Source organism: Dryobates pubescens, chromosome 11 (assembly GCF_014839835.1).
Source record: "Dryobates pubescens isolate bDryPub1 chromosome 11, bDryPub1.pri, whole genome shotgun sequence".
NCBI classification, from domain to species: domain Eukaryota; kingdom Metazoa; phylum Chordata; class Aves; order Piciformes; family Picidae; genus Dryobates; species Dryobates pubescens.
The window spans coordinates 20,317,236-20,343,806 of record NC_071622.1 but is presented as its reverse complement, the minus strand read 5'-3'; the positions used below and the strand labels follow the sequence as shown (position 1 = coordinate 20,343,806).

The 26,571-nt window shown below is 37.1% G+C and overlaps 1 protein-coding gene across 19 annotated transcripts in view; it reads left to right on the top strand.

Annotated features, from left to right (window-relative positions):
- The window catches only part of ADGRL2 (adhesion G protein-coupled receptor L2), a 316,422-nt gene that overhangs the window by 270,614 nt on the left and 19,237 nt on the right, over positions 1–26,571 (top strand). For all 19 annotated transcript variants that reach the window (XM_054165502.1, XM_054165513.1, XM_054165507.1 and 16 more), the window contains 12 exons: positions 421–1,221; positions 8,817–9,113; positions 9,658–9,761; positions 10,582–10,767; positions 11,783–11,821; positions 14,714–14,897; positions 16,715–16,837; positions 17,468–17,673; positions 18,735–18,908; positions 19,948–20,157; positions 21,154–21,374; positions 22,637–22,703. In XM_054165502.1, the coding sequence (XP_054021477.1) occupies positions 421–1,221; positions 8,817–9,113; positions 9,658–9,761; positions 10,582–10,767; positions 11,783–11,821; positions 14,714–14,897; positions 16,715–16,837; positions 17,468–17,673; positions 18,735–18,908; positions 19,948–20,157; positions 21,154–21,374; positions 22,637–22,703 (2,612 nt within the window). The remainder of the gene's footprint in view (positions 1–420; positions 1,222–8,816; positions 9,114–9,657; positions 9,762–10,581; positions 10,768–11,782; positions 11,822–14,713; positions 14,898–16,714; positions 16,838–17,467; positions 17,674–18,734; positions 18,909–19,947; positions 20,158–21,153; positions 21,375–22,636; positions 22,704–26,571) is intronic.

The window sequence follows — 26,571 nt, the reverse complement described above, 5'->3', positions numbered from 1 at the left end:
ATTTTTTTTGGACTGAAATGACCTAGCGCACTGCTGCACACCAGTTAAAAGCTCTGGAGCGTTAATGTGTACTCACTAAAAGTCTTAAGATGAAAATGCAAGAGTAGCTCTACATTTTCAGCTGTCTGTGTATGCCATTGAGCCTTGTTCTGTACTAGTGAAAAGTTTCCATCCACTTTCCAAACTGGTACAGCAGGAACATGGTAACTTTAAGAAAAGTGGATGATTAAAGGTGATAATTGCATTAATTGTAACATGAGGTATAATCTAGTGCCAATTAAATTGATTTTTTTTCTTCCTGACACAGTCATTATGATTTACCTACTTTTTTTTTCTTTTTTTCTTTATTTTCTTTCTTTCTATTATGAGACAGTCTCAATTTGACATAATTCTTGTCTTACTTCTCTCTGTGACTGTTAGTTTTTGTTTGCCCGGGGACGTTGAAAGCAGTTGTGGACTCACCGTATTTATATGAAGCTGAACAAAAAGCAGGTGCTTGGTGCAAAGATCCTCTCCAGGCTGCAGATAAAATATACTTCATGCCATGGACTCCATATCGCACTGATACTTTGATAGAATATGCTTCTTTAGAGGACTTCCAAAATGGACGCCAACAGACAACGTATAAACTCCCAAATCGAGTGGATGGTACTGGATTTGTAGTTTATGATGGCGCTGTCTTTTTTAACAAGGAAAGAACTAGGAACATAGTAAAATTTGACTTGAGGACTAGAATTAAGAGTGGAGAGGCCATAATCAATTATGCTAATTATCATGACACCTCTCCATACCGATGGGGAGGAAAGACTGATATTGACTTGGCAGTTGATGAGAATGGCTTATGGGTAATTTATGCTACGGAGCAAAACAACGGGATGATAGTAATTAGCCAGCTCAACCCCTACACCCTGCGTTTTGAGGCCACCTGGGAAACAGCCTATGACAAACGGGCAGCATCCAATGCTTTCATGATATGTGGTGTCCTGTATGTGGTGCGCTCAGTGTACCAGGACAATGAGAGTGAGACTGGCAAGAATGCCATCGATTACATCTACAACACCAGGTTAAGCAGAGGCGAGCACGTGGAAATTCCTTTCCCCAACCAGTACCAGTACATTGCCGCAGTGGATTACAACCCCAGAGACAATCAACTGTATGTATGGAATAACAACTTCATTCTGCGATATTCTTTGGAGTTTGGCCCACCTGATCCTGCCCAAGGTAAGAATTTGGGGTTTCTCATTTTTAATCTCTCTGTACTTCCTTTCAGATAACTGTGTTACCATATCCTTGGTCTTAGACTTGGTTCCTTTAGCAGAAAGGCAAAGAGGGGTGGTTTGATTGCTCTGCACCAAGCAGTACAGCATTAAAGTGGTGCAGGGCAAGTCTGCAAAACCTGTAATGAGAGGCAGAATTGCTTTACTTGGTTTACAGGCCTGTGCTTTTCTGGATGTGGCTCTGAGCATCCTGATCTTGTGTGAGGTATCCCTGCCTATGGCATGGGGTTGGAACTAGATGATCCTTGATGTCCCTTCCAACCCTAAAAATTCTATGATTTTTTTTTTTGAATGCAAATAGTTAGCTTTTCTGTTATTGAGAATGGACTGGGGAACTGTTCATTTACTTTACAACATCAATCAGTTTGACTTCTACAACTAAACTAAGTTTGAGTTCATTCATGCTGAGCCAGAAGCCAGTTCTCATCCATTCAGTGTTACCTGACTTCTGAATTGATTACAACGTACGTGCAGACCTTTTAACTTCTTGGCGCCAGCAGCTGAAAGTGATGTGTGCTGGGAAGTCCCAGAGGAGATGTATGGGGTTAATGTGCAATACCAAGCATTAGTATTTTTCTGCAGCACTATTTTCACAGTTTCTGATGCAGGGTTAGACGAGATGATCCAACATATTTTTAGCAGGTTTCTCAGTAATCCCATTACAATTGCAATTCAGCTCACTTGAAGTTAGAACAACTACCTAAAAGGAAAGACACTAACTGCCAAAACAGGAAAGAAAAATGGAGGTCTTAGGTCTCAGAAATCCCTGAAAATGATGTGAACAGGCATAGCCAAGTATTGACATCTGCAGAGGAGAGTAAATACCAAGAGAAATGCTCTGTGGCAGTACAAACTACACACAATTATTTCAACGTATTATACCCATATGGCTTTCCCAGGTACAAAAATAAGTAAGACACAGCAGAGCAAGGCAGAAACAATACGTAAGTGATCTCCAAAGCCAAGAGATATCTGTCCAGTTTGTCTCCTGCAGACCTCCCTGGAACACATGGCCAAGCTCAACTAGGTTCCAAATGATGTGGGTCTGTGCTCTGTCTGCGAGGGCCGCTGACCTGGCAAGTTTTGTCTCTCTGTCAAGTTAGTCCATTCTTTAGGGAGGCTTTGGACTGTTCTTAGCAGAGACATACCAACCTCTGTGATTAGAAAAAAAGTAAAGCTTTCATTTTCTTACATTCTCATGCATGTCACTTTTCATTCGTTTTAACTAAGATGGAGATGCATTCTGAATTCTCTGAAGCTTGAATAGTAAGAGGAGAAAATGGAGGTGCAGCTCTAAGTAGCTTTTGCAGTTCAGGCAGCTGCCATAGATGTGGCAAAAGCTAATCTTTAAATCATTGCATTGAAGGAAGAGTGTTAAGGAAGAGCAGGGAGAGAAGAAAAGGCTTTGTGGAATCCTTCCTTTGCTTTACTAAACAACCAAAGGTCTCCAGTAAGACATTTTATAATGTTTTTATTATGAGAGAGTCTCCAAGACCCTAAGTTACATGTGCTGGCCATATCCTATCGGGCCATTCCTAATTTCAGGAAGAGATTTGAACATGTACCAGCATGCTGTCATGTTCCTGGGTTCTTCCTTACTGGCATGCAAGGTGCGGGGGGGGGGGGGGGGGGGGCGGACAAAACTGCTTTTTTCCAAACAGATCTAGAGCAGTGGTCCAAGGCACACTTCAGGGTGATTGCCTCTCATCTGAATTCTTTGCCCAGTCACCCGTGAAGACAGAGAAGGAATGCTTTTTGAGTGGTTTATGAGTTTTGATTTTAAATGCATGTTGACATCAGCAAATATATTTTGATTATGTCCTTTTTAAAATATTGAAACCATATGAAGACTCTAGGCTTACTTGAGAATGTGAGGCATATGTTAACAAATGGTATTTTTCCTTATGTAAAGCCAATATCCAATATTTTAATTTTATATGGATTTTTAGAGAGATGATCTAAGAATATGCTTCAGTTCATTTCCTCTTCTGGCTAAGTCAGTTGCCTGTAGTTAAAGACTATTAAACTAAAGGAAAAATTATCTAATGTGATTGTCCTTGAGATGTACTGCTATGAAACCAAGAAGAAATTCTGTACAGTTTCTAACTCTTATTTTGTTTGTATCATATTTTCAGTTCCTCTTTGTTTCAGCATGAAGTCTGTATAAATTGAAAATCAGTCCTTCTCTTGTGACAGAGTTAAAGGATCTATGTGTGTAAAAAAAATGTTGAGTTTGTTTTCTCATATGGAATTAGATATTCAGCAGAACTGATGAAGGGCATTTGGGGTTTCTTTCATTCTGGTTTGGTTTGGGTTTTTTGTGGTTGAGTAAGGTTTCTTAATCATCTGCACAGAGACATAGTTGTTAGGATAACATTTTTTAAGCTACCTAGCACAAGAACCTTCCCTTATTGTCTTCTGCGATGGTACTTTAATATCAAGTATTTAATGGTGTCACAAGGTCAGTGCCTCAAAAGTGGAAGTCATGGCCCTATCTGTTCGAATGGTTAATTTGGGGTCTTTGTGGGAAACGCAACAATCTGTATTTCCTCTGCTGCTGTGGGAGCAATAATGATATATAGACACACACTGATTCTTTTTTCACCCCCATCTATCTGCCTCGATTACCAGTTCTTGTCTACAGCATAGCGTCCAGCTACCAAGTGCTTAAAAAACAACTCTTTATTCCTACACGAAAAACGGATTTGTCACATTTGAGCCACACTTTTCAGCTCCAGGGTTTACATTTGCTTCTAGGACCAAAATCCAAACCTGCCCTTTTTTCTCTCTCTTGTTTCTTTCATTTTTAATCTGCCTATCTAAGCCTCTAAAATACTAGAGGTTATAATTAACCTAATGTTGACCTTGCCCTTGCTGCAAAACCTACACCATTTTGTCCTCTAGCAACTGTTCATGTTATGCCCATCATCCTTACTTTCTTAATCTTCGGGAGAACTACTCAGATTTCTAGAACTGTGGATGCTGCAGCCAGGCTGCTGTTTTACCCTGGCAATGCAGTCTGCTGCCCTTAGAGCTCCCCACTTAACCTTGTTCTTCATGTGTTGTGTTTTTCTTCTCTCTTCTCATGGGAATTACAGTACATAGATGTAGAAATGTTTTTCAGAGCTACAGCTGACATGCACTGCTCTGAAATTGCCGAAAATCACATTTCTAATGTTAAGTGTAAAAATTACATTTAAAAATCAAAACCTTAATTTAGAAATAAAATAAAATGCATCAAGCTCTGCAAACAGCCACTATGAAAAATGCAAAACATACCAGAGTTTTTCTACCTTTGGTAAATTGAATGGATGTGTCCTGTTACATTCTTTCTAAAGAAGGTAAGCAAGAAATTTTAAGTTGAAAGATCAGGAAGAATGTAGGGAATTTTTCCCCTAAAAATTTATTATAAACATTACATTGTAAGGTTCCTTGGTAACAAAAAGAAGATAAATCCTTTTGTTCTGTGTTAATGTGTTAGGGAAAGATTTAATCTACATTCATCCTAGTTTGCACTAACTGTGTAAACTGTTCAAACTGAAGTTACCTCTCCTCTTCTACCATGATATCCATCGTTAAGTATTATAGGATCACTGAAGGAAAATACAGATGTTGTGAGCGTGGACAGAGCAGAAACTCTAAGACTACTATCACCAAGGGCTTGAAATAATAGGAAACTAATGAAACTAAATCTTGGAAACACCAAGAATGTGCAAAGTCAAGTCATGCAGCAAATCGTTAAGTAAATGAGATCTTTACTATTATATTGAATCTGATACAATACAGATTGATTAAAGAGTGGTTGTACAAGTAAAGACAACATCATGGAGACCAGGTAGCATGTTTCTGAATCACAGGTATTTTGCTATTTTTGTTTCATATTTGTTATTATTTTCAGGATATAAATTTATAAATGGCTGTGTAAACATTTATCTTTCAGCTAAATGGGATTTGGCAGGGTCAGCAGAGTACTGGCTAGCATAACAGGTGGAACCTATAGATAATTAGCTGAGGCTTAGTGACTTCCCTGCTCTTCACTGAAGCATGAACAGGCGCACGGCAGTAATAAGCAGAAGGCAGGGAAATACAGATTTGCACAGGTTTCTGATCTCCATTGCTCTACACAGCAGCTCAGCATATGACACTTGATGAAAATGAAGGTGGGCACATAGATCGTCAGCTGTCTAAATTCACATTCTCATTGTGTTCACATTGAAATACCTGACCTGTAAGAACATACCTTTAGCTGGAAAATCCATGCATCTGATTTCTAAACTTACCTAGATGCCAGAGATAAAAATGGAACCATCTGTATTTTCAAAAGTGGCATATCATCTGAGCATTTTAACACAATTTTAAATCTAAGGTCAGAGTTGTGTTTTGATAGGGGTTTTTTATTGTTTTGGCTCAGTTTGTTATTTAAAAGAAAATTTATGCCTGCTTAGAAGAGAAACCTGTTGGCAAAAACCAGTAGCTTGCTTGTGTAACTTCTCTAAATCTACTTCTCACTGTCAGTTGGGGAAACAAAGTTACTATTCCCCTGCTGTCCTAGGCAATTGCATTATGTTTTTTATAGACATCACACTGCTAAACAGGTGTTAAGTTTTACTCCAGTGGTGTCTTCATTTTTAGAAACAGATAGTATGCATAACTTTTTTAATCAGCTTTTAGGAACTGCATGAAACATATGTAAATTAATTACACTCAACTTGAGTCTTTGGATTTGCTTCCTATTGCTTTTTCCTTTTTTAAAATATATTAATAATGAGACACACCCATACTTGAAAAAAGGTAGAAGGCAGAAGAGGTTTTTTGGGTTTTCTCCTAGGTGTGTCAAGCCTAGTCAAAAAACTAATACAGATTCTTCAGCTTTGTAGAGGCTCACACTTGCTGCTTGGAGCAGTTGGCTAATAACCCTGATGTGGAGTTTGTGTGTCTTATTTGCAGCATATTGATCATCACTGTTATCATCTTGTATCGGTAAAGCATTCCATAAGACAGTGCATGGGAGCTGGCAGATGCCATCACCCTCAGCTTTCAGAACAATACCATACCTATCAGGTGGTGGCAGAAGCTATCATGTGTCTTCTTGCAGCTCAGGAGAATGGTTTTACAGATTAAGTTCCCCAACAGGTCATTAAAACCAAAATGATCTGCCTTTTAAAGCCAGATATATTCCTTAAAGTTACATGTTTGGTCATGTCTTACTTTCTCAGCTTGTTTCTTTCCCAGACTTCCAGCACTGACTGAAGTTTCCTGGCACATTCATAAATATACTGACTTCTACTTTTAAAAATTTAAGAGAAAATCTTTTAGAATTTGTCTGCTTGGGTATTTTTTCAGTTTTGTGAGAGAGGTGAAGTCTTTTCTCTTAAAATGTGAGATTACATGTAAATATATTTCTAAAGTGTGTACTATTACTGAACCATGCAGGTTGGTTTTTAATCATAGGTGATAAGCTTTGAAATTTATTTTAATATAGATAACTTTCAGATTGAACCTATAGCTGCGTAATGACAGCAGGATATTTTAGCTCAGAGTGCAGCACAAAATATGTTTTGAAAATTGTTAACTCACTCCTAAACCTCAGAGAGTTGGTATGAATTCTCATAGTGATATTTTGCTCCTGAGACAAAACTATCCTAAACATTATAGGGTTTGAGTAGTAATTGCAATAATGCTAATACACATTTCAGTGATTAAATATGTACTAATTAGCACAATGTGTTAGGGGATGGATAGTGATAATTAATTGTCCCCTCCATCATTCTTCATACCCACCAGTTCTCTGTTTCCAGGACCTGATTCAGCAGGCGTTGCCTGACACTTCTGCAAGTGATTGCAAATGCTTTTGACAAATGTTAATTGGGAAAGCACTAGAAGGCTGGATGCATTGTAATCAAAAGAAAATTACAGTAGTTTCACAAGATGTTGGGTGAGCACTTGCAGAACAGATCCAAGGATTTCAAAAGGTTTCATAGTAGCTGGCTACACCATGGGTTCAGCACAATTACACAGAATGTATTCAAGACTGAAGGAAAGACAGCCTCTGAAGAAATTTGTCATTTGTGAGCAAGAGAGAGATGAAAAGAACATCTTTGTATTTAGTCTTTAAAACCAGATTGTGATGTTCAAGAACTCCAGTCTAAATTCGTGTGACAATAAAAAGATAATTTCATATTTGAGACTCTAAACTGCAATATAATTGAGAAAGGATTTTGAAATAATTATCTGCTAAACTACTGAAAGTTATTGTATTCAAAATACTAACTTAAAAGACATCTACTGAAAGAAAGCAAGGCAACTCTTTTGTTTTTTCTTTATGATTTAATTTACAGAAGATGCATTGTCCAGTAAGTCAGAGTTCAAGAACCTTGCAGAAGAAAAGAAGCAAAAAAGCCACTTAATCCCCTAAAGTTAATCCTAAAATTAGCTTAATTTATTTCTGTACTACTTAGGACTTAAGAAGTACTTGATATGAGCTTATTTATTCTCAGCACAAGGATCTGTGCACTTTTTTCGCTTATCAAGCACTGTGAGCACTAAGGAAGGTTTGGAAATAATTAACTGTTTCAGTTATGTTGCTTACTTGAGTTTCTTTTGTTGCTCAATACAAGTTTGAAAGCGATGAAAAGGAATTATCTATTCATCTGTGATGAACAGACTATTATCTCCACTAGCATTAACTAGTAGTATTCCTCCAAAGTTTTAAAGCCCCAGCATAGCTTGGGCTGTGCCTCAGTTACTCTAGTGATGGTGGGTCAGTGGAGTGAGCAGCTGTGAGGCCCAGACAAAAGTGTCAGTGTTTCATTAAAGATTAAACTAGGTACTTTCCACTGGCCTGAATAAGTTGTGTCTTCATATGTGCTTTATCAAAAAATTGGTCTTAAGGCCTGAAATGTCCAAACATGGGAATATCAGGTATATGCTGAGCACTGCCTCTGCTTGGAGCTAATTGGGGGTGATGCAGCTCTTTCAAGCAGAATGACTGCCAAGTAGGAAGATGTTATCATAATTATTTTCCTGGAAGGTGTGTGCTTGAAATTTTGGGGTCTGTTTGGTGTTTTTTTTTTCCTAATTGTCTCATTAGTTACAGCCCACTGCCTTTGTCGTGAAAGCTGGACTGCATAGTTTACTGCGCACTGATTCAAATGATTCTGTCTATTAAGAGTTATTCCTTCTGCAAAAGGGATTAAGTAATCTTCAGTTGCTTTGAGCATGTTTGTATGTACTGACAACTCACTAGTTAGTGCTGCCTTTCAGCCTTTGGAAGTGTAACTATCAATTTTTATTATGGAAGGGATTATTTGGAGAATATGCTGAAGCATCATGCTGGTACAAGCTGGGAGTGAAAAAAAAAATTTAAAAGCAGTCAAAGTTATATCTCGAACACCCAGAATAGCAATAAGAAAAGAGCAATATTAAGATAAAGGAAAGCAGGCACCAAATAAGCCTTAAAAACTACATAAATAACGTTTAAAGAACTTTAATAATGCTAAAGTAATTTACTTTATTATTACTCTATTTTTTTCTGTGCAGTGCCTACCACAGCAGTGACAATAACTTCTTCAGCAGAGCTATTCAAAACCACTGTGTCAACCACTAGCACTACATCACAGAAAGGTCCCATAAGCACAACATTAACTGGAGGAACAAAGGAAGGAAGCAGAGGACCCAAGCCACTGCCACCCATTTCCACAACCAAAATTCCTCCTGTGACGAGCTTTTTCCCTTTGCCAGAGAGATTCTGTGAACCAACTGAGGCCAGGGATATCAGCTGGCCTCAGACACAGAGAGGAATGATGGTTGAACGCCCTTGCCCAAAAGGAACACGAGGTATTGCCTTGAAAAGTTTATCTTGATTTCTGGTAGACATTTCAAAAGCAACGTGTCGTTCTCTCATCGTGGTTTTTTAGTTTTTTGTCTCAAGCTCTGTGTCACACAATTGTTCATTACTTGGAGAATGTGTATCTACAGGCAATGGTCAAGGTTTAATCTGCAAATGGCATCTGAGCATTGCTGCAGAATTACCTTGTGCATACACTGTTCAGAATCCAGGTCAAATTGTAGGGCTATGTTGGAGGACTATTGTGAAATATGCTTACAGCTGCCTTTCTCATTAAGAGTTCCCCTCTGGATGAGCTCCAGGAAAAATCAAGGGCTTTTTGTTTGTTTGCAGAAAATGTCTGGTACTTTTCACTGACTTTTTTATTGCTGCTTGTAATCTACATTATTTCTTTTAATTTTCATCAGTTATTGTTAACTGCTGCCATTAGCAGCATTCAGAATTTAACATTGCTAGGAGCACAGTGTAGCCGATTTCTTGAATGCATCCAAAAATGTTTTACATTTCACTGTAGTTTCATACGTCTGTTTGTAGGAACTGCCTCGTATCTGTGCTTGGTCTTAACGGGAACGTGGAACCCCAAAGGCCCTGATCTTAGCAACTGCACCTCACACTGGGTAAATCAGCTGGCTCAGAAGGTTGGTTGAAACCTTTTAGTCTGGTGTACTCCACTGATTAAGGATTTTGACTCTGAGCACTATTACTCAGTTTATTGAAGCCATGTTTATTACTCAGTGTTTATTAAACAGTAGGAGGAGTTCTGTGCGTTGACCAGCATTTAGATTCACGTGTGATCTTGGATGCTCTCCTTTTAAGTTTTTGTATTGAATCTGTGATTATGTGTTTTCATTGGTATTTAAAACAAAGCTGCTTTGCTGATTGTTCAAAAGCTGTGTTTGCCAAATAAGTCAAATATTATAAATCAAACAGCAAAAACTGTGGTATAGAGCAAGGGGTTTTTGGTTCTGGAAAAATTACACTGTAATAAAAAGATTTTTGTCTGAGTGTATTTAGTAACTGTATGATTAGAGCACGGAGCCACCTTCTGTGTATTTCTTCCCTACTGAGATTTGCTAAGTTTATGAAAACTGGATAATTTGTTGTCAGTACCAGGCTACTTGACTTTCAAATGCCTCAAGCACTAGTATGAACAAACAGATTTCTTACTGTCTGATAATGGCAGTAAAATAAAAGTGAGGATGAATAGAAGATCTAGCCCAAAAGTCCCAGTCTGATTCCTGGTTTTGATGGCTGTTAAGAACTGCTTTTGTGTGTCAGGGATCTTAAGAACCTTTAATCTTCTGAGATAAAGAGAACGTTATTGGTCTCAATTAGTTGCAGATCTCAATGTATGTGCAAATGGTTATTTCACCACAACAAAGGTACACAAGGAATTGGAATTAGGAGCCGCAAGCAGAACAAGGGACCCTGCTGAGATAATATAAATTGTCATTTCAGATCAGAAGTGGAGAAAATGCTGCTAGTCTGGCCAATGAACTGGCTAAACACACCAAAGGACCAGTCTTTGCTGGTGATGTTAGTTCATCAGTGAGGCTGATGGAGCAGCTTGTGGACATTTTGGATGCTCAGCTGCAAGAACTGCGGCCCAGTGAAAAAGACTCTGCTGGGAGGAGTTATAACAAGGTACATGCTTCACGTTACCTGCTCTTGCTGAGATAACCATTCCCTTTGGTTTTGTGTTTTTTTTACCTTTCAGAAATATTAATCTGTACTTTGTTCCCATGTGGTTATAGTTCTAGAATAAACATGTAAGAGAAAAGAGTAGTAAATACGCAGCAGAAAATTGCAATTATCTTCTTTAGGGAATAAGATATCATTCACAATAGCTGACTGGCCCTAAACTACATAACTGTCCCCCTTATTAAAATCTGGAATGCATTAAAACTAGCATAAGGGAAATGGGCATTAGCTCTTAGAAATTCTGTAACAAATCAGTGTGTGTATCCACTGATCCTTTTAACCCTGAACATGTAATAAGATCAGTGGGATTCTGGATAGGTGCAAAGTTTTATTTTAATCTGACTTGCTGCAGAATAATAGCACTTCCTTAGCCTTTTAAATACATCACTTAAAATTGATCTTTATAAAAATGCTGTAATACACATATCTGAAGTATGATTGTTTTCTCTGGAATTACACTCAGAGAAAAATTTCAGAGAAAACATGTATTTGTGGTTCAAATACAAACCACAATTGCTATTTCTCTTTTTTTTCAGAGAAAATCCTGTGTTTCTCAGTCTCTTCCTTACATCAGCTTAGTCCACAAGCTACAAATTAATCATTTTTTCAGCCTTCTACAGTCCTCTTGTTTCAGCAGTGGTCATATTTATAATCCGTAGCTGCCCTTAAAAGATGTTTCCCAGAGGCAGATCCAGTGCCCACACTGAGATTTTTCTCCTTTGACCTTTTCAAGAGAATCCCACCATTTGGGCAAAGATGTCTGGGCACCTGTATAAAGGTTGGGGAAAAAATGTTTCCTATGTGATTTTTTTTAATAATTGTCACTGGACAGAAACTAGATCAGTGTCCAGGCTGTAGCTCAAGTTTGGGATATGGATCACCAGAGTAATTTTTTCTATATTTCTGAAGCTTTCCAGAATGTGTCTAACGTCTGATTTTCTTTTTTCTTACTAAAAAGCTCCAAAAACGAGAGAAGACATGCAGGGCTTACCTTAAGGTATCTCTCCTGTGCTGTTACCCTGCTTTCTCCCTGCTTTAGCAACCTGCCACGCTTTATCACCTTGCTGCATGATCCTATGTATTTCAGTCTTTGATAAATATGAATTGTGCCCCGTATCAAATGTACAAATGTTGGCTTTGGACAGGTGTAACACTCAGAAAAAAAAAGACAATTTAAAGATCAAAGTTTATACCTCTTTTACCTCAACTTATTCAAAATGAAAAGAGCAGAAAATGTTACTATCTGAATTGGAAATAGCATCTCTCTTATAATACAACTTTGTGTAAAGGAAAAAGCTGGCAACTCAACAGAAATTACTTCAGCTTGGTAGTATTTTATATCAAAGACTGTTTAGAGTTAATTTGCTTGCATGAAATATGTACATTATATAACCTGCTTTGTTCTTTGTGTATTCTTCTACTTAGTAAAATCACTCTTTCCTACAGTTGTTAAGAGTTTTCACAAAGACCGGATTTTGCGACTTTAGGATAAAATGTAAAGACAAACATTCATCTGACTTCACTAGTAAAATGTGTGCCACATGTCCCATTAACCAGGCAATATGGAAGGCATGTAGCGCATTGCTAGCTGATTTTCAGTTTCTTTCATCTGCTGTAGAATTGTTCTGTGTAGTGGCCAGCTCCTGTTCTACGATACAATACCAGTAATAGCACCTTGACCTGTGAAGAAAAGAAAAAAGTGCTGGAACAGATAAAGTCCAACTCTGAAAAAATTTATTGCACATTTTTTCAAAGTTTCTTATAAAATACTGATTTTTACTTGTGCCCTTTTTGATAAAATGTAGGAATGATTTTTGAGAAAAACTTGCAAACACTTTGCAACATAATAATTCAGACTCTTACAGAACAGACATTTCTCTGTACAGGGCACATCTGTCTTTTATCCTGCAGCCCAGGAAGTGGATTGGAGGTTTCTAGTTGTATAAAAAATGGACAAAAGAAGACAAAGATCTGTAGAGAAATTTACTTCTCAAATAATAATAGTTGTATTTGTTTTTTTCTTTAAAAATATTTTTAATAGTAAAGGGAAACCCATCAGATTTGGTTTGAGTAGACAAAATTTTCTTACTTAATTTTCTCAATAATAAACATGAATATGAGAAAAGCAGTAATGGTGTTGATCCAACAGCTGCATCACAAGAGCCACCTGGTCTTCCCACCATCTACTGACCTCTGTCTGAGAAGGGGGAATGCCTCAGAAATATTAGTGGGCAGTGATCATTTTCCACAGGAAAAATGCAGTTTGATTTTCCTGTAAGAAATGTAAAGTGTTTCATATTAATGAACGCATACCGTCAGTGCTATATGGAGATACACGAGAAAACTAGCACAACCTTCATTTCCAAAGGGTGTCATTTTCTGTAGGTCTCAAATGGGCTTCTCTGCTTAGATAAGACTAATAAACCTCTTGAAATTACAAATCAAAAGCTGACTTACACTATGCAAATGAAGCAAGTTCCCACTTTGTGACAGAGAATTCATTGTACCTGAGATTAGAAGCTCCGATCTGTATTTCTTGGTGACTAATGAATCTGGCCTCTGCAGACCAATTTCTGTTCCACTCTAGTTAATGGCTGCAGCAGTATCAGTGTGAGCATTTTGACTAGACTGTCTCCCATTAGAGAAAGGAAAAAGGCTTTAATGCCACTTCGAAGTATCTTCCACCTGCCAGGAAGGTCGTGGTGGCTCACAATGCAGACAGAAAGAGGATATTAAATGGATTAGGCTAATTAATCTTTCTCTGACAATAGCCTTGACCAACTTTTCCTATTCGTTTATTTGCACAATAAAGTATTGCAGACCCACATTTTTCTGTTTGCACAATGTGTTCTGTTTCTATTCCCAATGCTTTTAAATTGATCAGACAAATGATGTATATGCCTAATGACACATTATGGCTAGGTAAATGGGACAGAGTAAACGGGGTGTTTCAGCAATGCATGGCATACTCAATGCACAGCATACCCAGTGCACATTATGCACTAATGTAAGAGCCTGCTTTCAATTGATTAACTGATTATTCTGATTGATTGAATTATTTTGTAAAAATAATGTAATCATGTCACTGAATTCTTCTTCTTCCTTATTTACTGTTGCTTTATATGCAGCTTAATGAACCTCAAAGTGTGATGTTAGAATTGTTACGAGAAAGAGTTTTCAAAATGGCTTTATTCAATGTTACAGTTGCCTTCACTGATAACAGGGACAGTCAGTGGACATCTTGTTTGCTCTATTGATTGCCTTTTTTGACTGACCTTCGTGCAGGAATGGGAGTTAGTAATCCTTTTAAGTATCTATGAGCAGGTACAGGAACAGGAGAGGGAACAAGAAGGGGAGTGAGAGTGGCTCAGGCTAATTTATATCCAATGAGTCAGCTTCATTTCATGCCTCCTGTAATAAAGAAGGTAGTTTGTCATAGGCAAGTAGTTCATAGTGCTATTGCTGCATGAATTGGGCTAAGTTTCCAGAAGAGTATTATTGTCACTTTAGCCTAAAACTGTGGATTTTTAAACAGAAATTACATACTTTGACATTCAGATGAAAGCTTCAGGCAAAACTTCAGGCATTTAATTTTACATTTTGCAGCACAGTAATAAGACCATCTTTATATCTTGATACGAGACGAATCAAATCTACATGTTTACCACTTAGAGACCACACAATGCTAGTGGCTAACTGCACTTCTATTAATGCTAATCCAGCAAGAGGATGGAAAACATTTTTATGTTGAAAATATTTTTCTAGTGCCATTAGATCACAGTAAATCATTCTGACAGTTAAGTATTATAATTGTCACCATATAACATTGGAAATTTTTCCCAGCTACCTGGGGCAATCAGACCTAATGATAGTGTGCTAATACATGCAGGCAATTGTGGATACAGTGGACAACCTGCTCAGGCCTGAAGCTCTGGAGTCATGGAAGGACATGAATTCTTCAGAACAAGCCCATGCAGCCACAATGCTACTTGACACATTAGAAGAAGGGGCTTTTGTCTTGGCTGATAATCTCTTAGAACCAACTAGAGTCTCAATGCCCACAGAAAATATCGGTAAGTACATTTTCTTTTAAGTGTAATTTAAAGTGCTATCTATCCTGTTGGGCAAAATCAAGAAAAGATATTCTAGACAGCAACAGGCTTTTTGAAAGCTGTGCTGCATAACATTTAGTGGAAAGGTAAATGCTCCTAAGTGCAGGAGACATGCCCTTTTTGTTTAGTTCTTCAAAATTAGCATTCTTCAGTGTCATTGATGCAGTATTAAATGGAAAGTAGTTGGTGTCACAAAGTTGATTTACCACTGAAAAATCATTAGCAGAACGTATGCTTATGAAGAGTGCTTAAATGGCATGGTATAGATTTTTTGAAGTAACTGCTTTCTGTAGAGCTGCAGAAATGTTTTCCTGTTATATATAGTTTTCCTAATGAATTTAAATTACTTTTTTGCAATGTACTCTGCCAGTTAAGTATTTTTGGGCTCTCAGAACATAGGCCAAATGTTTATATTAAACATGACTGCCTTCAGCTAAAAATGTGTTCAGTGAACTACATCTCCCATAATGCAGAATAGCTATGCTCCAGAGACTGCAGAATAGGAGAAGGTAAGTTGGAGCATACTTTGTAATTTAAGTGGTGACAGAGAATTGAAGGTGTTTGGTATTAGAGATGTGCAGATACTGATACACAGAATGTGTTAAACCAAAGATCATTGTTATGCATAAAATTAAAATGCCTTCATAATTGTAACAGAGATCAATGTGGTCTCAGTGAGGTATAAAGAAGCTGAAAGTCTGCTAATTTCAGGGGTACTGAGATGGAAACTTGGAACAGACTGCAGAAATGGAACTTTTCAATGCCTGTATATTTATATCTGTAGAAGAGAATTCTGCCTAGATTTCAATTTGAAAGGATGGGAAAAGGTGTTACTTTCCAAAGTAATCGCAGTAGGTGTTTCTGAAGGATTGTGGGTAGAATCACAGAAAATTTCTCTCAGTATATGCAAGAGCAGTTTCATGTAGTTCAGTAGGCTGTCTGAGTATCACTTTTTGTGATGTCTTCAGGTCATGGTTAGTAACACATTAATGATGCTATGCAAGACTGAATTCCCAGCACACATACATATTCGTAATTTTTTTTTGGACTATAGTTTATACCTGTAGTTAGGACCGGTTTAGTACACTGCAGATATTTGTAAGCAAACTGACCACTCTGACCTCTATGATTTTACATATCCAAGGAAATCCAACCTTTAATGATAATCCCAAGAAAGCTTCTCGCTATACACATGAAATTAAAACTTAAGTATGACTAAGTAGCTTCTATGTTTTCAATTTTCTTTTTTTTCAGCAGAACCAGTAAAATGATGTCCTATAAACTTTGATACAGAATTTGATGTAGGAAAAAAAAAAAAAGAAATACTGATTTAGCTAAATACACAACATAAGTGTATTTAGTTATTCATTTGCCGTCTTTTAAAACTCTTTAAATCAATACTTATATTTGTCAGCAGGAAGATACTGCATAGATATTAGGAGCTTTAAAACTGACATTACTCTGCAATATGTGTGTGATATTTTTAAGTGGGTGTTTTAGGGGCACGAATTAAAAGAAGGTTTGATGTCATGTTATCACTATTAAAGTGCTGTCATTTTGGTAGTGTGCACTAGGTTTAGCTAAAGCTGCTCTGTGTACTTGAAACATGCAGTATGGATCTGTCTTATGGTGGCAAATGAGGACAGCAGTGTGAGAAAACTAAATGAAGAGTGAGGGGGGAATATTGTCATCTGGCTTATTGCAACCTGGCCAAAAGAATTCCTCTTCATTCTCCTTTTTTACCTTTTTTTTTTTTTTTTTCCTTCTGATCTGCTTAGTTTTGGATGTTGCAGTGCTCATTACTGAGGGTCAGGTGCAGGACTTGAAATTTCCTCAGGGCAGTAAAGGAGGCAACTCGATTCAGCTCTCTGCAAGTACCGTGAAACAGAACAGCAGGAACGGTGAGTCTTATATACAGAGCACTGAAAATCCATTAACTTTTATAAAACCTGCATTACCTCCACAAGTTAAAATATCAAAACACAACAAAACTGCTCTGTGGCCTTCTCAAGGATACTGGTTACTTTGGCATTTTTCTTCAAGACTGTAGCCTGAAAATGCTTCTGCGATTACAGACACTTTATTGTCAGCTCTTCAGAGTCATGGAATCACAGAATCACAGTATGTTAGGGGTTGGAAGGGACCTTGAAGGATCATCTAGTCCAACCCCCCCTGCCGTAGCAAGATCACCTGTACCAGATAACACACAGGAACGCATCCAGGCAGGTCTTGAATATCTCCAGAGAGGGAGACTCCACAACTCCCCTGGGCAGGCTGCCTGTGTTCCATCCTCACAGTGAAAAATTTTTTCCTCATGTTTACATGGAACTTCCTATGCCTCAACTTTCACCCATTGACTCTTTTCCTGTTATTGGGCATTACCAAGAAGAGCCTGACTCCATCCTCTTGTCACTCATCCCCTTTACATATTTATAAACATTAATGAGGTCAGCCCTCAGTCTCCTCCAGGCTAAAGAGACCCATCCTCTGTAACACAATGATGTTTGTTGGTGTTTTTCTTTCTTCTGTAGGGTTAGCAAAACTGGTTTTCATCATTTACAAAAGTTTGGGCCGTTTTCTCAGTACTGAAAATGCAACCATAAAGCTAGGCAGTGACTTTGCTGGGCGTAATAGCACCATCGCAGTCAATTCACACGTCATTGCGGCCTCGATCAACAAGGAGTCTAGCCGGGTGTACCTGACGGATCCTGTGCATTTTACGCTGGAACACATCGATGTGAGTTACGATAATTAATTAATGGGAAGGTCATAAAATCAGCAAGAGAGAAAAGCAATGCAGGAAAATAACCTTTTTTTTTTTTCCATTTGAATTTTAAATGTTGGATTAGGTCAGAGACACAAGCTTAGTTAAGTCTATGAACATAAAATTAAATGAGCATGGTTCAGTGATTATTAGAACTTAAGTGTATTCTTAATGAAAGCTAATTCAGTAATCAACATGAAAATGTAAATGACTAATTTGTTTCTAACTGAAAATTAACTCTTGCCTTAGTTGCAGGGTAGAAAGTAATTGTTACGATTCTTGGATGGTCTGATAAGCAAGTTTTAATGATACTTTAACTTCTTTCATTAATATTGTACCAAGTTCCAGAAGCCTATACAAATTGTTCAAGTGAAGAATAATATAATATATACTTCGTATTTGTGTGTGTTTCCTTCATGGTAGTTTATTTGTTGTATTTCTTTGTTCACTAGTTTAGTCCTTTACGTTTTCATGTCTCAAACAGGGAAAGTAAATAACTACTACCATGACAGAGAAAATTCAGTTGGATTTTCCTCTCATTTTACATCTTTTTATAAATCCATTTTGATTGATTTTCATCAAAATAGATGGACATCGAGGAATTAACTTTTTCTTGATGTCTATTCACATGCCTTTGGCCTGTCCAAAGGTGAGAATCGAAGGAAAAAGGTCATGTTTTCAAATTCTCAATTACAAGACAAAAATACTTGGAATACATTTGCAGTGCTAATTTTGCAGAAAGCCAAAATGGCTGTAATGTACCATCAGTGCATAAAATTGTGAGATGGAAGTTGTAATTGTTTAAAATTCGATCTACAGTAATTGAGACTGCTCTTTAGAATGTTTCGGACTATAAAGCCCCTTTTAAACTAGATGCCTTCCATGTATAACACAGTCCACAATTTTGCTGATGAAAAACTTTATTGTCTGAAACATGCAAAGTTTAATCTAAATTACCCTTTACACATTAAACAATTGTTGCAGCCATCTTAGTGTGTAAAATCCTCATTTTATGTTATCCTTTTATCTCCCAGCCTGACAATTATTTCAATGCAAATTGTTCCTTCTGGAACTACTCAGAGAGGACTATGATGGGATACTGGTCAACTCAAGGCTGTAAACTGGTTGACACAAATAAAACTCATACAACATGTGCTTGCAGTCACCTAACCAACTTTGCAATTCTTATGGCTCATCGGGAAATTGTGGTAGGTAATGATGTTTCTAGCCATTGGCAGGGAACAAATTGAAAGATTTAGCTTCAAATTTTTAGCAAAATCCAAAGTTGCTGAAGTTTCATAAGTATTTATAGCTTCTACTGACTCTTTCCAAAGCAATTTGCTTTCTGTAGCACTTCCTCACCCATAAAGTTACAAGCAAAATAATAGAAAAGAAAAAAAAAAGTAAGGACAAGAGTTTGACTTTGAGTCGTATTTTAAAGTTAGTGACTAACCTTGCAACCATTTTATAGACTTCCCCTCAGTACAGCTGGACACTATCTGTAGGTGCTGTGCAGCTGTTCCCTGGAAGCCCAAGTGCCAGCTCTCCTTAGGGCAGGAAGGTCAAGGAGCTTCCATACTGGTTGTTTAAATGCTTCTTCGTACTCTGAAATTTTGTTGTCTGGTTAAAGCACTTAGTGGATGTCAGCGGGCTTAGAGCATGCAATATTTGCAAGGATATGAGACTTCTCATAAAGCCATTGTATTCAGGAAGGTTGATCAAGAGATAACTGAGATAACAAAAGTGTCACAACTGAAGTGAGCAACTTTCTTTAGCTAAACGTGAGATTAGAGATGGAATTACACACATAACATATTTTGCTTTGGCTTAACCAGTGTGTAAATTGTTGCTTGCTTCTCTGCTGTGGAGTTGCAGGTCCATAGAAAAGAACACGTACTCTTATAGGAGGTCCTGGGGAAAACACTTCTATTTCTTTGTGTCAGAGCCTAGCAGCATTTTCAAAAGGTTATTTTTTTCTGCTTTTTCTTGTCTGACAAGTTTACAGCAAGCCACAGAAAAAGATCTGACCTGACTTAATTCATGTTTTTCTCAAAGGCCTGCTCCTTTTTTACTTAATCTAATACTGCTCTTCTGGGAAGCTGACCTGAGACTGGGAAATTACTGAGTACATTTGCCCTTGTCATGTAATAAACAAGCAACTTTTCTGGATGCTACCTGTGAAAATTGGGTGTTTGTTTATAGGCATAAAGAGTCATGTTAATTTTCTCCATTCTTGGTTATTTCTAGTACAAAGATGGAGTGCACGAATTGCTCCTCACTGTCATCACCTGGGTGGGAATTGTCATCTCTCTTGTTTGCCTGGCCATATGCATCTTTACATTCTGTTTTTTCCGTGGCCTGCAAAGTGATCGTAACACTATTCACAAGAACCTTTGTATCAACCTGTTCATTGCTGAGTTCATTTTCCTAATAGGCATCGATAAGACAGAGTACAAGGTAAGTTTTCTCTGTTATGTGCTGATTTTGTTCTCTGAAATGACTGTTTGAAATGGATTTGAAGTAAAACGTGACAACACTGCCAAGCTTTCAGCATTCTGACACAGCAACGCTGAAGTAAAATGCTCAGTGTGAAAATAAGATAGACATGTTCATAAATAGTATTTACATCCATTAAAAATACCACTGTGGCCTTAATTTCCCACTTACTGCAACGTTTCTCATTTTCAGTTGAGAAACACCAGGTATTAATGAAGGAGTTGGTTAAACTTTTGAAAGAGGAGATGGAATTAAGTGTGGACGTACTAGAAACATATAGATGTTTTCTATGTGTATTCATGTCTCAACTGCTATTAACTACTTTTACATATATAGTAGTGCAAAGCCTTACCTGTATATTTACACATTCTTTAAACTGCACATTCATGGAAGGTTTTTGGCAGCATTGGTAACATCAATTCTGAATCAATTCACTCAGTTGAAATCTAATAATTTGGTACAGTTTCATCCAGAACTCAGCCAAATGGAGAAAACTCAGATTGATTTCTCATATAACAGCAGAATCTTCCAAATTATAGCAGATAAAAATGGCCTGATGTCTGCTTCATAATTTTAAATTAGCAGTATTACATTATGCATCTAGAACCAACTGTTCATGTCTCAGATTATCTAAACTGTAAGTGCTAAAACCATATCAGTTTCAAAATTAAAAGAGTTGCTTATAAAATTAAAACATCCACTCTACAATTGAACACTGGGAGGTGAGGTCATGATTTCCTTATCTTCACTCACACTACTTAGATAATTTACTTTCTGTAGCTATTGAGCTTACATTAATATTTTCAAATATTGTGTATGTTTTCATGTAGGGAAAATACTCCCAAATTGGTGAAAGATAACTGTATATGCTGTTTTATTGCACACTGTTCAGCTGGAGGTGTAATAATGTGAAGATTTTGTGGTTTATATTTCCATCTTTTCTTTTTTTCTTCACAGATTGCATGTCCAATATTTGCAGGTCTCTTACACTTTTTCTTCCTGGCAGCCTTTGCCTGGATGTGTCTAGAAGGAGTGCAGCTTTATCTAATGTTAGTAGAAGTATTTGAAAGTGAATATTCTAGGAAGAAGTACTATTACGTTGCTGGCTACCTCTTCCCTGCTACAGTAGTTGGTGTCTCAGCAGCTATTGACTATAAGAGCTATGGAACAGAGAAAGCGTAAGTAATTGCAAGTGACCTGAGTGTTTTTCAAGTGAATAATTTTTTAAAGCCTATTAGCTGTCACAGGGTCCCTGACAGACTAAAATACCATCTGAAAGCTTTATTTGTAACAGAATGGCAACGCTGTGCACAAATTACAATCAAGTCTTTTGTAATTCTCTAGGTTCAGAGGATTTGTACTCTAGAGAGACTGATTCTAAATTATGGTCTTTCTTTGAACACGAAAGATTGACCTGAAACAAATTGAAAAAGTAAATAACTTTTTGGCCTCAAATGTGTATTAAGTAAAAAATCTCAAAGTATCTGACAGGACTAACCACCTAGTTTTAAGCTAATGCCTCATTAGATCTCTTTGTTTAACTGCCCCTCTAGCTAACTCTCGTCCTGAATTACAACAATACGATATTTCAACCCATGTATTTCACTTTGATAATCAGGAAAATAGAGTTGGATTAAAATTAGCTTCTGCCTTTTCTTTACGAAAATACAGAACTATATACATATAAAGTGACAGAAAGTAGACAGAAAACATTTCTGAGGATTTTAGTTGCTGGAGGCATGGATTTTACCTTCCAGTAGTGTTTACTTTGATGAAATTAGTTGCAGAATGGAAAAGATACTGTTGACTACAAGAGAGCTGCTTAATTTTACTACTGATGAAAGACAAATAAGAGCAATTCAGCAGGGAGCTGGGCAGTATGAAAAATGAATCGCTAAGTGAAGTTGACCCTAATAGGTTTACATGTTACTTGATCTGGTATCATATGTATTGTTTCTCTACTGTTCAACTCCCAGTTGGGACACCTAATTTATACCAAACTCTTTTTCAGTAAAACATGGCATCTGAATATTTTCTGTCTTGTATTCCTCAGGAGAAAGCACTTTGCATAGGATACAAAGTTAAAAGCTGATTTTGAAGCCTTTACATGGAAAACATGTGGAAAATATTTACTGATGTTAGATTCATTAGCCTGTGATAAAGTGTTTTGACTGAGAGAGCTCATTTTGCTTTTGTTTCCTCATAGATGTTGGCTGTTCTTGATAATAGTATTTTCAAGTTCAGTAGGGTTATTGAACAGGACTCATTAAAAGAGTTTCCGGTTAGGAAGAACTGTCCACAGACTAAGTTGTATTATGCAATATTTTTTGTTATTTACTGGCAAAATTTTAGCTTAAGAAATATTTCTGCAGTTTCCATTTGTTGTAGTGAGATGCTAATGCAATTGTTCACTTTTCATTCTCTGTTTCCACCATAATAGTTGCTGGCTCCATGTAGATAACTATTTTATCTGGAGTTTCATTGGACCCGTTACCTTTATTATTTTGGTAAGAACTTCTTTTGTTCATTTCCTTTCTTGTTGCCTCACAGTGAAGTTGAAAAGATTGAATAACATCAGTCAATACCATCATTATTTGCAAGACATTTCATGAAAATGCTTATAAACAATTTGTAGTGTGAACAGTGGTTGTATAAATGTTTAAAAAAACTTCTAAAAGTGCTGACCAAAGGATTAATTGTCAAAGCTGTGGTGGCACTTCAACATAGCCATCTTTTGCTGCTGACTTGAATTCCAAAGGTTGTATTGACATGTGTAGTCATACGAAAAATCAATGAAGTACTAAACACAGGGTTTTTTTAAAAGGAATCATTATTATTGTTTTCAACTGAGTCACTACTGTACACAGTCCACAATTTAACTGTTAATTATCCAACATCATTATCTCAAAAGGATGCTCTAACTCATTGGGTAATTAAATAAATACTTTATTTCATTACATTTACACAATATTTGTCCTTGTATTTGCGTATGTGTATTTTTCCATGACTACTGTATTTATGCTACATGTAATATATGTCAGACATAAAGTTCACCTGTTTTACTAGAAAATAATAGAATATTATGTAACCAGTAAAAAGCATATGCACATTCTTGCAGTCGCTTGAGTAAAGTCATTGTCTGCATGCACACCTATCTGTACCCCCACAGCAATGTGCTCTATTGGCCATTTAAGATTCAATGTTGTGATCATAAATCACTCGTCCGTTCTCTGAGTGCTTTCAGGTAAAAAGCACACAGTCATCTGTCAACCCAGGGAAATAAACCATCTCCCTGTTACTTCAGACTAATAATGCCAACACTCTACCACATACGAATTTGAAAAGAAAATGAATGTGCATTTTGGCTCACTTCAGTTTTCTCTGCTAGTTCAGATATACTCTAGAAGGCTGATCTGGGGAACGTAGCTTGTGTGCATGGTGAGCTTTTCTTATAACTACTGATAGTTCAGAAAGATTTATTACTTTTTTTTCATGCTTTTGAAAGTGTAAATAGTTACCTGTTCTCCTGCCTTTGTGCAGTAGTAGAGCTGTGAAATGGTAACAGAAGATCAGTTCCCTTGAATTTCCAAATGTAGACATTGCATTTGGTTACTATTTTTCACAGTGAAGCACATAATTGGGCATAATTTTGGAATTTCTGACTTTCATAGATCTGTATGACAGATGTGCTATTTCAACACTTTTTGTAGCTTATACCCCTTTTGTACATTACCCCTCCATGTGAAAATAGACTGGTACTTCAGTTATGGAACTTTATTTAAAATGTACTTTTCCAGTCTTCTGCAGGTACTTTCTTTTTTCCTAGTATCTTCAGTATTGAAATAAGCTTATGTATATTTATGTTGGGTTTACTCTGATTATATCAAAACCTATTTCAGTCCTTGAGCACTCACATAAAAAAGATAGTTGTGCAGTGTAGAAGTTGCTGGAGTTCATGGGCATATTTTCAAAAAAATAATCACAGATGCCAACACTCATGTGTATATGAGTTGAATTAGAAAAATTACAGCATTTTAAAGATTTAAGTAGAGACCATAATAATTGGACACAATTTATTCTAAATACATTTAAATTAAATCAAGTCTCAAGATGATACTCTCTTTCTTAATTAATCCTACAATTGCAATTTAAAGATATACTCCGTATTTTCAATATGCTAGAGAATATTTCTACACACAGAGGTGTTTCTTGCAGTTGTTGTAATCATTACTAGGAAATAGTTCTAACTTTCGTGCCACAATAGTTCATTTACCCCCAGCCCGATTGTGTGGTGGTAGTTCTTTTTGTGTCTAGCTTTTTATTTTATTGTTACTGGAAGTATTTTGCTAAGTCACCTCTATTTCTCTCCCATGCTTTAAAATAACGTTTCACATGGGAAGCTTTGGGCATTGCCGATGGCTTTTTCACTTCCTCATAACCAGGTCACAGTGAGAATAGAGGTGAAGGACATTTAATCATATTGACCATGTACAGACATAGTTCACTATTATTTACTGGCCATGACATTATTATCCTCCAGCAAATCATTTAGGCTCAGACACAAAAGGCCTTTGGGAGCAGCATTCCCAACTTCAAAAAATATGAAACAGCAGGTAGCAATCACAGCACAGTTCCTGGGAGTAATTCTTCTCTAGCAATTTCTTTGCCCTCTAATCATCCCAACTGAGAAAGCAAGAGAGACTAGAAGAAGAAATGTGAAAAGTGTAATGACTGAAAAATAATATGTCATGTGCAGTGTAACTGAAGAGCTATATTTGTAGTGTAGCTTACTTTGTGTCAGTAGCATGCAAGAATTTCACCTTAGAAAGCTTTTTAACATGTTGATCAAATCACTTTTATGATTATCTGTTTAATAGTACTGTCAATGCATATAAACTCTTTTGGGGAAATACTCCTTACTACTTTAATTTACAAATTTTTCTCCTGAGTTTATAAGCATTTGCACTTGTATCTGTGTACAGATTTGCACAAAATGAGGGTGGGAAGCACAAAGTTCCTCAGTACATCTTCTGAGGAACTTTCAACTTCACTATTTCCATAGCCTGTCATGCCTTTGGGCACCAGGGTTATTATATCTATGAGAAAAGAGCATGTAAGTAATGAGCAGTGGGAAACCATTAGTATGCCTGAAATGATTTAATGAAAGCTTGGATCATGATACGTCAGGAGCTGTTCTTATCATTTGGACAGCTCCATCTGCATCTTTAATAATTAATTCAGTTCAGTAAGAGTTCAATGTGCACACTCATTTAGAAGCCTGCTTTAGAGAGCACCTCTCTCACTGCCAGTCCCAGAGAGAAACAGGCTTCTGCATGGCTAAGAGCAAAGATCTGGAGATACAAGAGGAGTTTTAGAACTGCATTTGCCAGGTAACAAAAGCTCCGGGGAGTTCAAAAAGGGTCAGAACATGTGCAGTTCAGCTAGGTTACTTCAGAGTGGTGTTTCTGTTCTTCTGTCTTATCATATCCATGTCAGCACTGCAGGCTGTGTGGAATGAATTTTAAGCTGCTAAGCTCAGGTGCACGTGATTCAGTTGAGCAAGTTCATGGCTATAAAACAAACAGTGCACTCCTGTAATCTGTGGTCAGAAAAGCCTGAGTATTTTGACTTCTGTCTCAACCCATATTCATTCATATCCAAGGAATGGGTGATGCTGGTTAGACTTTGATTCAGCCAAACCTACTGAAATTTGCTTCTTACAGGTGGAGCCAATACGTTAGGCTATCACAGGTTGTTTTAGCACTAGTTCCTAGTATGTCCTGTTGCATTACTTCACCACAGTCAGTGGACATATAAAAGCAGATGCATACATCTCTAGCATTGTGTATGGAAATGGACTTTATTTGTAAGCTTATGTATATAAATCATACACATATCTCTTTCTATAGTAGAACTTAATAAATGGTATTAATACATAGCTTGGGGGAAAATGTATTGTAATCTTTGCAAAATCTAGCCAAATCTACTAGTTCATTGTACCTACTACTAATTCAAATCCTGTCCATCCACTTCTAACAAAAAAAAAGTCTATTTTTCCTGAAGACACTGCCTCTCTCAAAATCATATAGGTTTCAGGTGCTAGAAAGACAGAATTCCTGCTTACAACATTTTTCATGTCCAGTGCCTCCTGATTTCCCAGTACCAACCCCTGAGGGACTCCTCTAGATACAGGCCTCGAACTAGACTCTGCCCCATTGACCACAATTTGACTTCTTTCCTTCAACCAGTTTTCAATCCACCTCACTAACCCATCATCCAGACTACAATGGCCCTCTGTGTGTTGGCTTTGAAAGAAGCATAATCTTCCAGGGTCTTGCATTTGAGTATTACTGTAAAAAGGTTTAAAATTTTCTA